Source organism: Lampris incognitus, chromosome 18, assembly GCF_029633865.1.
Source record: "Lampris incognitus isolate fLamInc1 chromosome 18, fLamInc1.hap2, whole genome shotgun sequence".
Lineage (NCBI taxonomy): Eukaryota > Metazoa > Chordata > Actinopteri > Lampriformes > Lampridae > Lampris > Lampris incognitus.
In genome coordinates, this window is record NC_079228.1 from 3,176,109 (window position 1) to 3,189,892 (window position 13,784).

The following is a 13,784-nucleotide window of genomic DNA, read 5'->3' on the forward strand; positions in this document are numbered from 1 at the left end:
TAAAGTCGGAGGAATGGATAAATGCAGTTGTGGCAGACTGGGGGGAGGGAGTGGCTGAGGCGTGGGCTGGGTCCAGGTGAGAGTCGAGTCAGCAGACTGATTCTCCCCTGGGCCCAGGTTCATATAGCACCTTATTTGTTAGTGTTTGCAAATCAAATGTTATTGCACTTTTGTTCATATAGCAGTACTTTTAAAATAAAAGTGTGCAATACACTACTTTTGAATTCATTATTGAATTTTGCGCATAACAATGTGATTAATCGCAGAAAATATGTGATTAATCGCGATTATAAAAAAAAAATCATTGCCCAGCACTAATATTTACACATTTCAACAGTACAATTAAAAAGTATAAATATAGTACAAGAATGTGCTGAAAAAATGTATTTTGCGGTTCGGCCTTGGTTGCCTACATTTAGCAAAAAAAAAAAAAAGAATATCCGAATCCCAAAATTGAAAACTGAATACCAACCTGATGAATGAATATCCAATTTGTCGAATATTTGGATCCAGCCCTAATTGATATGTGACTATGTTGTGGCGATTTCATTGGACAGTCCATCAGTATTACAGTCAAATAGAAATCAAACATAGATGTAAGAGCCAGTGAAATAGACTTGTAGACACTGATTTTCTTGGACTACAAACAAGATGTAGCAGCCTTTTTGGCCTGTGTGCAGTCAGCTGACCAGTAAATAGTCTGCACCCTGTAGTTATGCAGGCAGTCTAAACACCATCAAACTACAATTTCACATTGTTCACATTTTGCCAAATATGAGCTAAGGTCTGCAGTCAGGAAAGCCGAGTCAAACTACGCCATAAAATTGGAACAACATATTGCATCTAATGACACAAAAACCATCTGGAAAAAACTAAAGGTGATGACGAATTACAGAAGAAGTCCCTCCCCCACACCTGACATCCATACCGACCTCCCAGACAAACTCAATGAGTTCTATAGGAGGTTTGAACAGTCTGCAGTCCCACCTTTCTCTCCTCCCATCCTACCACCACCCCTTCCATTTTACATTCGGGAGGAGGAGTTGAGGGCCACCTTCAAGAAAACCAAGAAAAAGACAGCGGCAGACCCGGACAGGATCAGTCAAGCTGTACTCAACTAAGTTCAGATAATTACATCACTTTACTGTAATGCAGCCTTTAAGACCAGGAAAAGAGGGGGTCACTAGTGAGCAAGATATGGAATAAGACATCTTTTTTGGAGCTCCTGCAGAACTTGATATTTATTAATCTCACTAAAACCTAGATTAAGTCAGGCATACTGACTGGATGGAAACATACCTCATCTCACCTCATCTCATCTTCAGCTGCTTTTCTGGGGTCGTGTCACGGTGGCAGCTAGCTAAGTAGGGCACTCCAGGCGTCCCTCTCCCCAGCAACGCCCTCCAGCTCCTCCTGGGGGATCCAAAGGCGTTCCCAGGCCAGATTGGACATGTAGTCCCTCCAGCGAGTTCTGGGTCTACCCCAGAGTCTCCTCCCAGTTGGCCATGCCGGGTAAACCTCCAAAGGAAGGCGCCCAGGAGGCATCTTAATCAGATGCCCGAACCATATCAACTGGCTCCTTTCGATGTGAAGGAGCAGCAGCTCTACTCCAAGCTCCCTCTGGATGTCCGAACTCCTCACCCTATCTCTAAGGCTGAGCCCAGACACCCTACGGAGGAAACTCATTTCGGGCGACAAACCTCCGAAAATATAAATATTACCCGGCGAGGCCTGCAACCCCTTCGACGCACAGTACTTAGAGCAGCCCAAATCAAGCCTCGCCCACCTGGACTGAAGCTACAGGTATGACCGCTGTAGTGATCAAGTCAGATATCCTATCATCCCTGAGGGAAGTTAAATCTAAAATAATAAGGGAAGAATTGAAGACTGAGGGCTTTAATGCTCTGAGAAGTGAACTGCAAGCCGTGAAATCAGAAATCACTAATAGTACGATTACAATCCGATCTGATATGGATCTTATTAAGGCGGACTTCAAGGACATGGTGGGAAGACTGTCGGATATGGTCTGATGAAGTGGCTTCACTACATACTGCCGTAACCTGCCTTCAAAGCCAAGTTGAAAAACTTAAAGAAAAGAATGAAGACTTAGAAGGCAGAATGAGGAGGGGGAGATGCGGAGATCCTGAGAAGAGCCCGGGATAGGGCTCCATTCAGTCACAACGGAAGATGGATAGCCATATTCTCTGACTACACCACCAGCGTCACCAAAGCCAGAGCTGCATTCATGGACGTGAGGAAGATGTTACTAGGACGACAAGGAGTCCGCTACGGTCTCCTCTTCCCTGCCAGACTGCGAATCTCATACAGAAATGAGGAGAATGAGATTCTGAATCCCATAAAGGCCTTGGAATATGTACAGAAGAAAGTGATCTCTAAGATGGAGAAGTAACGGAACACACTTTTCCTGCCTGTATTAAAAGCAACAATATTTTTGTGACTTCATCACCGAATGCCGCAAAGACTTTTACGGATATGTACCATGAATCATCCACCTGGCTCGAATCCTTCTCTCTTTATTGAACCCATTGTTAGACATCTAAAGGTACCAGGTGTTATAATCCAGAGAAACATATTGTGAGTAGCTTTTAGTTTTTATATGCCGTGATGCTTATTTGTTTTGAATGTAAGAGGTTCTGCAGTAGCCTGAATAACAGCTGATATCGTTTATATCTTAGCACACATAAGTACAGTCAAATTATGTCTAGACTCTACCTTTTGCTGCTAGTTAATTTTGCAGCCTGGACCAGGTCCCACCACTCCACCTCGCATGACAGTGAGTTTAATTTCTAACTGTTCTATTTTATGCTAGTTCTGATCCCACTGGTCCCCCGGGATCCTGCATTAATAATGACAACAAGACCCCCACACTGTTTCTTTATCCAGGCTTGGAAATGGCCTTTTCTATAAACGAGAATGTATGCTACTGCTGTATTGAGTAGAGTTTGTGTAATCCACTCCTTTTTATTTATTTATTTATTTATTCGATCCAGTACCCTTTCACATGCCACAAAAACAAACTAGTTATACATTACCATCATCAAAGGATCAAAACACAAATTATAAACTGTAATTAATGGGATTACTTAAAATTATAAGCTATAATGTTAAAGGTCCTCATAGTTCCATTAAGAGAAATAAAGTTCTAAACCAATTGAAACAAGCGAATTGTCAGATAGCATTTCTATAGGAACCCCATCTTTCTGATGGTGAACATGTCAAGCTTAAAAAGTCCTGGGCAGACAAAGAATACTATTCTTCACACCAGTCAGGGAGGAAAAGGGAGTATCTATCCTAATACATGGACAAATCAATTTCACACCAACATTAATACATAAAGACGATGAGGGAAGATAGATTTTGGTAAATTGATGGTACTGAAGTATCCTTTATAAAGTTATATGCACCGAATGAAGATGAACCTGGATTTATCAAAACAATCTTCAACAATATAATACAGTATAGCTCTGGACTTTTCTTTATGGGAGGGGATTTAAACTGTGTTTTGTCGCAACGTATGGATAGACAACCCATATCAGAAGCTCCCCACCCCAAAATGAGCAAAATGCTTAAACACCAAACTCTTGAATTGGGCCTTGTGGATGTCTGGAGAAGAACATTTCCAAGAAACAGGGACTTTACATACTTTTCATGTAGACATGCATCCTATTCTAGGATTGATTACCTTTTCACCCCTAAAGTCAGAGTTGCATAGAGTAGTGGACATAGAAATATTACCCATTACTATCTCTGACCATTCACCTGTCATACTTACATGGGATGTAGGTCATAGACCAACTTCGAAACAATGGCGACTTAATGTGTCCCTCCTTAATGATAAAGAATTTAGCACCTTTATCACAACAGAGCTTAATAACTATTTAGATACTACCCTCCATCTCCCGCACCAGCGCAGGCTCCTTTCCTGCCAGAGAGTTGACAATCCACATCCCAAGGACCAGTCTGTGATGCCAGAAGTCGGCACGCCCCGGTCCCTGCCTTTGCCTGCTGCCGAGCCTGCATTGCACCCTACCCCAATGCTCATCCCCATGGGTGGTGGGTCCACAGGGTGGTGGCTCCATGTTGCTTTTTCGGGCTGGGCCCGAGAGGGCCCAAGACTCAAGGCCCTGCCACCAGACGCTCGCCTGCGAGCTGCCTTCCCAGGTCTGACTCCAGGAGGGGGCCCCGATTTCCCTTTTCCAAGCGAGGTGCTGTAGTTCTGCTGTTGTAATTTCATTGGGTTTCTTGGGAATCGCTCTTAATCTGGCCCCTCCCCAGGGACCACTTTGTAAACTATCAAATAATTTAGTCTATGATCCAATATAGCACTTTAAGTATAAAGCAGAGATGAGAATCAGAATTAAACATGAGTTTCACACAGGATAGCTGGAAGGAAATATGCACAGAAGCAAATCTAGTGACAAATGCAAACTCATGGAGGGAATTTAAATGGAAAGTAATCACTAGATAATTTCGAACGCCAGAGATAGTGTCAGAGACTGATCCAACACACACCAGTTCACGTTGGAGAAACTGTGGAGCACAAATTGGAAACCGTACTCACGTATTTTGGTTATGCCCTAAGCTACATGTCTTTTGGAAAGAGGTATTTGAGGCTCTTAAAGAAGTGTTCCAGCAGAATATCCCACAAGATCCTTTGGTGGCACTACTGGGAGTAATACCTGAAGGTTTAGAGGGGAGGTCTAAGAAATATCTCCTACTACTACTTACAGCAACCCTGAAGTGTATTACGATTAAATGGATGAAACCAGACCCCCCCCGCAAAGTGGTGCTTGAAAGTTTGTGAACCTTTTAGAATATTCTGTATTTCTGCATAAGTGTGACTTAAAACATCATCAGATTTTCACACAAGTCCTAGAAATAGATAAAGAGAACCCAATTGAACAAAAATAGATACTGAACCAGATACTGAAAGCAAAGGTTCACATACTTTTGCCACTCACAGATATGTAATATTGGATAATTTTCCTCAATAAATAAATGACCAAGTATGATATTTTTGTCTCATTTGTTTAATTGGGTTCTCTTGATCTACTTTTAGGACTTGTGTGAGAATCTGATGATCATATTTATGCAGAAATATAGAAAATTCTAAAGGGTTCACAAACTTGCAAGCATCACTATAGAACTTATGGAGACAAAAGGTGTGGGATGTCTACCATGTGGAGCAAATACCATGTTTATTAAGGCTCCAAAAATGTATATTTACTCAGCAATGGGGCCTTGTCATGGATCTTCTAATCCAGTGAATTTTTTTTAATTCTCTCACTTTCTACTTTCATTTGTTGTTTCTCTGGTTTATAACATATCCCTTGTTTATGTTGCTATTACTTTACTGTGGAGTGGATCTTTTTCGTTGTTTGTCTACTTAACATTTGAAAGTCAATGTGAAGAATGTATAGATAGCTGGGAAAGGAAAAGTGTCTTGTTTAAAACTAAATAAAAATTAAGTTCAAAAAAACAGGAAAAGACAGCATTTATGCCTTATCACGACATAACGATATCCAAAATCCCAGACAATATGTAGTCTCATATCACAATGTCAGTGTAATTTTGATATATTGCCCAGCCCTACATTGTTTTTCTATGACCTGCGATGTTTTCACATGACATACCAGTTATTCTAAGGTATAATGATTGCAGCTAGATTCCCTAATACATTCTGTTTTAATATGGGTTGTGATCATTTGGCAGATTGTGTAAATTGTGTTGATGTTTTAAAATCTTTTTCCATGCACCACATTTTAATTTTGATCACCTGCCCTTCTGAAGGTCCCTGCGTGGGCCTCTGAAGGTCCCAGCATGGGCCTCTGAAGGTCTCTCCCTGCATGGGCCTCTGAATGTCCCAGCTTGGGCCTCTGAAGGTCCCTGCATGGGCCTCTGAAGGTCCCTGCATGGGTCTCTGAAGGTCCCCGCATGAGCCTCTGAAGATCCCAGCATGGGCCTCTGAAGGTCCCAGTATGAGCCTCTGAAGGTCTCCTGCATGGGCCTCTGAAGGTCCCAGCATGGGCCTCTGAAGGTCCCTGTATGGGCCTGGTATATTGTGATTAATTTCACTGAGTCCTTGAGAAATTTCAATCCAAAATGACCAATACACAGATTGCAGCATGTTACACACTGTTGTGGTGTTTTTTGGTTAGTTATTAGATTTTCATTAAATGCAATCAGACTAAATATGTTACAGTTTGAATAAAAAAAACTCTCTTATCCCCAGTGTGAGATGGCTTTCCCCAGAGTGAAGCCTGCAGCTGATGAGACTGCTTTTAGTGAGTGTCTTCTGAAGAGGAACCAGGATCTCAGCCCCACCCCTGCAGAGCAGGTGAAGCACCTGTGCTTCATAGACACATACACAAACAAAAATGTGTTCACTTGACAATTTATCACTGGTTTCAGTGGTGTTTATGAAATGTGTATTTCTTTATTATGCATGCATATGTTGGTGAAACTGATTTTTCTAATTTGTCCCTTTTTTTCCCCTTTTCTTTTAGTCCTCCATTTTGTCCCTGGTCACAAAGATCAACAATGTTATTGACAACCTCATTGTTGCGCCTGGCAATTTTGAAGTGGTGAGTCCAGTGTCTGCTAGTTCTCAGCCGGCTGTCAGGGGACTGGTAAACATTTAAAATGCTACATAGTAGAATACAAGTTAATTGTGTTTCCATCAGTTGGATTACATTTTAGCAGAATTAATACATGTTGGGAAAACAAATGTCGAGCATAGTCAACAAATTTTTAGCATAGTTGATTCTGGCCAAATTAACAAAAAACACTCATTCACCTAGTATTACTTTAATGCACAGTATAAATACTACAACCACACCAGGCACACAGATGATGAGTGAATAAAATAATCTGGGGGCTATACAGATATTAAATACAGATGGCCTTTGCTTGCAGATTTAGCTTTTTTCAACATTTGATTTTCTACTGTTGTAAGCACAAAATTTATTCTAACAAATATTAAGTTGGCCAGTGTCATTCAGTATTTCCAGTTCCATAGCTGATAATTTACATAATAGTTTGATAATAATAATAATATTAACGAGGTTTTTTGCAGTTGCCAATGGCAACTGCAGAAAAACCTGGGAGGACAAAGCATACTGCATACTGATGACTGCGCGTCGCACGAAACAGGCCTGTACTGCAGTGTAGTAAAACTTTTTTTTCCCCTGTATCTGTGTTGATATTCCGCTCCTCATTAGTTGAGCACTTATAACGCCATTGACGGTTTCGGAAAAAAATGTTATATATAGATGAGGCAAGAAAGGCAAGATTGAGATGGCTTGGACATGTGTGGAGGAGAGATGCTGGCTATATTGGGAGAAGCATGGGTGACATTTGGGTCCCAAAATTGGGGGGGCAAAGATTTTTTTTAATCACATACTGATTTGGGAAGCAACGCTGCCAGTTTTTAATGAATTTATGTAAGCGGTCAGCTTCGTAGCTGCAGAAATGTGTGCATTGCATTTTTGATGGTCGCTGAATTTTTCCAATGCCTTCTTCCAATTTTCAAATCCTACCGTTCGAAACGTTTCTTCTTTGTTGTGGCCAGCGGCATGAGTAACAGAATGCCCGATCAGCGGCGGGGCTGTACTCAAGCCACGGTAGGTAACATACCATTCCTTTCTAAATTTCCTCCCTCCTGTTGCTGGGAATAACAGAATAGGTTGGTAGGGGCCGTTCTCCACGAAATTCAAACAGTTTTCTACACCAAGAATAGGATCTGGAGCTGCAGGTTGTAACACCACGGCATTGCTTGCTTCTCACTGCTGAACCTGCATCTCTGCATCGTCCACTTCTCGCAGAGGTTGCTCTGAAATGTTGCCTGTCTCTGTGAGAGACACATCATCGTCCTGACGCGATTCTTCATTTTCATTTTCTTCAGCCCGATTGATTTTTGTTTCCTTTATAAAATAACTTAACAACGTGTTACCGCGTATGGACATTTTCAATTAGCCTACCATAGCTAGATAACAGGGTTCGCTTCAGATCGTTACATTGCCCCCAGCGGCTCGTAGGTGTAATTACAGCAAATAATATTTGTATATTTTTAAATTACGTTATGTGATATATTATTTTAATTGTTCTCTGTGAGTTGGGGGGGGGGGGGCATTTGCCCACCTTGCCCCACTGTAATGCCGCCCATGGGGAGAAGGATGCTGAATATGGAGATGCCAGGGAAGAGGAAAAGAGAAAGGCCAAAGACGAGGTTTATGGATGTAGTGAGGGAAGACATGCAGGTGGCTGGTGTGACAGAGGAAGGTGCAGAGGACAGGAAGAGATGGAAACGGATGATCCGCTGTGGCGACCCCTAACGGGAGCAGCCGAAAGTAGTAGTAGTGTATATACACTCAACGGGCACTTTATTAGGCACACCTGTCCAACTGCTCGTTAACGCAAATTTCTAATCAGCCAATCACATGGCAGCAACTCAATGCATTTAGGCATGTAGACATAGTCAAGACGATCTGCTGCAGTTCAAACCGAGCATCAGAATGGGGAAGAAAGGTGATTTAAGTGACTTTGAACTTGGCATGGTTGTTGGTGCCAGACGGGTTGGTCTGAGTATTTCAGAAACTGCTGATCTACTGGGATTTTCACGCACAACCATCTCTAGGGTTTACAGAGGATGGTCCGAAAAAGAGAAAATATCCAGTGAGCGGCAGTTCTGTGGGCGAAAATGCCTTGTGGATGCCAGAGGTCAGAGGAGAATGGCCAGACTGGTTCGAGCTGATAGAAAGACAACAGTAACTCAAATACCCACTCATTACAACAGAGGTATGCAGAAGAGCATCTCTGAACGCACAACACGTCGAACCTTGAGGCAGATGGGCTACAGCAGCAGAAGACCACACCGGGTGCCACTCCTGTCGGCTAAGACCAGGAAACTGAGGCTACAATTTGCACAGGCTCACCAAAATTGGACAATAGAAGATTGGAAAAACGTTGCCTGGTCTGATGAGTCTCGATTTCTGCTGCGACATTCGGATGGTAGGGTCAGAATTTGGCGTCAACAACATGAAAGCATGGATCCATCCTGCCTTGTATCAACGGTTCAGGCTGGTGGTGGTGGTGTAATGGTGTGGGGGATATTTTCTTGGCACACTTTGGGCCCCTTAGTACCAATTGAGCATCGTGTCAACGCCACAGCCTACCTGAGTATTGTTGCTGACCATGTCCATCCCTTTATGACCACAGTGTTCCCATCTTCTGATGGCTACTTCCAGCAGGATAACGCGCCATGTCATAAAGCTCGAATCATCTCAGACTGGTTTCTTGAACATGACAATGAGTTCACTGTACTCAAATGGCCTCCACAGTCACCAGATCTCAATCCAATAGAGCACCTTTGGGATGTGGTGGACCGGGAGATTCACATCATGGATGTGCAGCCAACAAATCTGCAGCAACTGCGTGATGCTATCATGTCAATATGGGCCAAACTCTCTGAGGAATGTTTCCAGTACCTTGTTGAATCTATGCCACGAAGGATTAAGGCAGTTCTGAAGGCAAAAGGGGGTCCAACCCGGTACTAGCAAGGTGTACCTAATAAAGTGGCCAGTGAGTGTATATCCAGTGAGTCAAGTATATTCTCTATGAGACCGCTCGGTTTCAAAAGTGCTCAACAAGATGAGGAGCGAATATATGTATGTACAGTGCATCCGGAAAGTATTCACACTCCTTCACTTTCCCCACATTTTGTTATGTCACAGCCTTATTCCAAAATGGTTTAAATTCCTTTTTTTTCCTCATCAATCTACATACAACCCCATAATGACAAAGCGAAAAGGTTTTGTAGAAATTTTTGCAAATTTATTAAAAATAAAAAACTGAAATATTGCATGTACATAAGTATTTACACCCTTTACTCAGTACTTGGTTGAGGCACCCTTGGCAGTGATTACAGTCTCAAGTCTTCTTGGGTATGAAGTAGGGGTGGAAATTAACTTTTTTTGTCCACCTGCCACTGTGGCTGGTGGATTCCAAAATCTACCAGCCACTCAATTTTTTTACCAGCCACTTTCTTGTTTTAACCGGCAGTGTGTAACTGCATGTGAAAAATAATAAAACAAGATCTTCAATGTTCAAGCAATAGCCTATTTTAAATATTTAAACTCTTAAAATACTATTTTCAAAATCTAGTTTACTCTTCTATGGTTTTCAAAATTGTGTACACTACCTTTAAAACATTTAACATATTTGTCAAAAAATAACCGGTGTATCAGTGCCACCAAAATTCCCTTTACTATTACATAAACCAAGACTGTAACAAGTAGAAGGGATTGTGTCAGTATGGGTCTTAATTCAACGCTTCATCTAACGTTAGTAAATGACGATTTACTTGCTAACTACACGTAACGTTAGCTAGCTAATGGCATTACATGACAGCTATATTCTGACCTTAATTCAACACTTAATCTAACTTTAGTGAATAGATTTTTAAAATATTACGATTTACTTGTATTGCCACACGTAATCTGTAAATGGCCTTCCTTTTCTGGCGATGGCGTGGGCATTTCTAAACAGTAGGCTCATCTTCTCCAACTGGGCCGTCTTCAGGCTGTTTAGTGCCTTCATGGCAGCGGTATCCTGTGGGGTCGATTTTCCCTGTACTATCTTTATTAGATGGATGTGGCATTTGGATGATTCATGGTCTTTTATGGCTTCCAATTTTAAGTTTTTAGTCCCAATAATGAAACTGTTAGCTTTCTTGTTGGCATCCGAAGCGTGTTGACGACATACCGAACAGAACATTGTCTGGCTTGTCTCCTCGTAAACTAACCAATCACGGGACTCTCTGTCTCCGTTGTCAGTTATTCTCCACTTCTCGTTAAAAACACGTTTTCGTTTCGTCTTCGCCTCTTTAACCTGTGTCTCCTCCTGGCACGTTTTCTCTGCAGACCTCTTCACCCCTGCGATGTAACGCCACATTGTGTTTTCTGGCTCTCTCCTCGTCCTCGAAAGTGTCTGTGTGAATTAGCAGACTCGCAAGACAAGCGTCCCTATACTCTGCCTCTGATTGGCTAACCAACGATGGCAACAAGTACTAGCCAATCAGAGGCAGAGTAGGGCGGGTCATTGGGGGGAAAATAAGGCAGATTCGCGATTCAGTACGTCACAAATTGCTACTTTTCTTTACCCGCCAATGTGGCTGGTAGGTTGAGCAAATTCACCCGCCAATATGCAAATCCACCCGTATTTGGCGTGTAGCGGGTGCTAATTTCCACCCCTGTTATGAAGCTACAAGCTTGGCACACCTATATTCGGGTATTTCTCCCATTCTTCTCTGCAGATCCTCTCGAGCTCTTTAAGGTTAGATGGGGAGCGTCGCTGCACAGCTATTTTCAGGTCTTCCCAGAGATGTTCAGTGGGGTTCAAGTCTGGGCTCTGGCTGGGCCACTCAAGGACATTCACAGACTTGTCCCGAAGCCACTCCTTCATTGTCTTGGCTGTGTGCTTAGGGTCGTTGTCGTGTTGAAAGGTAAACCTTCGTCCCAGTCTTAGGTCCTGAGCGCTCTGGAGCAGGTTTTCATCAAGGATCTCTCTGTACTTTGCTCCATTCATCTTTCTCTCAATCCTGACTCGTCTCCCAGTTCCTGACGCTGAAAAACATCCCCACAGCATGACGCTGCCACCACCATGCTTCATATATATATATACTTTCACATACTTGGCCAAATAAAACTGATTTCTCATTCTGATTCGTGAATATCCAGTCATTGAGGTAAGCCTAATCCATCCATCCATTATCCGAACCGCTTATCCTGCTCTCAGGGTTGCAGGGATGATGGAGCCTATCCCAGCAGTCATTGGGCGGCAGGCGGGGAGACACCCTGGACAGGCTGCCAGGCCATTACTGTAATTTTTGTCATTGTATATTCATTTCTATATTTTCCATACACTTTTCTCACCCTGCCACTCATTTAGATGAGACCACGTCCGTGAAGACTAAATCTTTATATGACATTGCCGGCAGCCATCTTTCTCGCCTCCCTCGCAGAGTGGTCCAGTCATTACTTGTCCATTGCCGGCAGCCATACCAACATGTACCCTGGCTCTGTCAAATGACGGAAGCTAAGCAGGTATGGGCTTGGCTAGTATGTGTATTGGAGACTTCCCTTGAAAACTGGGTTGCTGCCGGAAGTTGTGTTGGTGGGCCAGTAGGGGGCAGTCTTCCCTCTGGCCCCAATAAAAACAACAAATATCAAATCCCAATGCCCCAGTGCAGGGACACTGTGTTGTAGGAGATGCCATCCATCAGATGAGCCGTTAAACCAAGGTCCTGACTCACTGTGTTAATTAAAAGATCCCATGGCACGTATGACAAAGATTAGGGGTTCCCCGGTGTCTTGGCAATGTTCCCAACCTGACTGTCTCCATTAGGCCACCTAATCATCCCCCATGTAACTGGCTCAGTGATTCCTCCCTCTCCACCTCAAGCTGATATGTGGTGAGCGTTCTGGCGCAAAATGGCTGCCGTGTATCACCCAGGTGGTGCTGCACATTGTTGGTGGTTGAAGTGAGTTATCCCCTTCAATGTGAAGCGCTTTGGGTGTCTAGAAAAGTGCTATATAAATATAATGATTATTATTATTTGTTTCAAGGACTGTCGGTTTCTTCCACTTGAGCTTAAGACCATCTCCTTGAGCACTGGTGCAGCTTCTGCGCAGTGTGTAAAACTTTTTGTGCCCGTCTCCAGGAACAGCTTTAGTTCGGCAGGATATGGAGATTGTCTTAATGTTCTTTTCTTGTCAGTTTTTTTACATACATCTCGCACCAGCCTCCGTTTCATTTGTATTTCATTACCATAAACCTGGTTCAATTATATATTGTTACCGTGGAAAGTGATGCTGCGCTGTTTCCATGCCTGTCTGAAGTATTTGGTCATTACATGATAGTCCAGAAAGCGAACAGTTATCGCTGTCGGCAGGGCTGTGTGGTCCGACATTCAACAGCGGTGGGCTCTTTCAGTGTGCACGTTCAGTTTCTCTGGTAGTTGTAGTGAAGAGCGGATAAGTTCAACCACAAATCTGATCATATCTTTACTCTTAGCCCCTCGGAGAACCCATATGTACGCATGATCTTTTTCTGTGATCTAGAGTCCAGGTCCTCACGTGTGGCTGAGAGTTTGGCCTCCTTAAGAAGTTGGAAGACGATGGCTCTTTCAAGTAGGGCTTTTCTGTCTTCCAACACTGTAACTCTTTCAAGTAGGGCTGTTCTGTCTTCCAACAGGGTAGTTCTTTCAAGTAGAGCTGTTCTGTCTTCCAACAGGGTAGTTCTTTCAAGTAGGGCTGTTCTGTCTTCCAACATGGTAGTTCTTTCAAGTAGGGCTGTTCTGTCTTCCAACAGGGTAGTTCTTTCAAGTAGGGCTGTTCTGTCTTCCGGCACATTAGTTCTTCCAAGTAGGGCTGTTCTGTCTTCCAACATGGTAGCTCTTTCAAGTAGGGCTGTTCTGTCTTCCAACACAGTAGCTCTTTCAAGTATGGCTGTTCTGTCTCCCAACACGGTAACTCTTTCAAGTAGGGCTGTTCTGTCTTCCAGCACATTAGTTCTTTCAAGTAGGGCTGTTCTGTCTTCCAGCACATTAGTTCTTTCAAGTAGAGCTGTTCTGTCTTCCAAACACGGTAGCTCTTTCAAGTAGGGCTGTTCTCTCTTCCAGCACATTAGTTCTTTCAAGTAGAGCTGTTTTGTCTTCCAAACACGGTAGCTCTTTCCAGTAGGGCTGTTCTGTCTTCCAGCACATT

At 43.0% G+C, this 13,784-nt stretch overlaps 1 protein-coding gene across 1 annotated transcript in view; it reads left to right on the forward strand.

Annotated features, from left to right (window-relative positions):
- Positions 1 to 13,784, forward strand: part of ilf2 (interleukin enhancer binding factor 2) — a 39,249-nt gene that overhangs the window by 14,427 nt on the left and 11,038 nt on the right. Inside the window, exons 4-5 of the mRNA XM_056298425.1 lie at positions 6,254 to 6,358; positions 6,528 to 6,605. Coding sequence (XP_056154400.1) covers positions 6,254 to 6,358; positions 6,528 to 6,605 — 183 coding nt within the window. The remainder of the gene's footprint in view (positions 1 to 6,253; positions 6,359 to 6,527; positions 6,606 to 13,784) is intronic.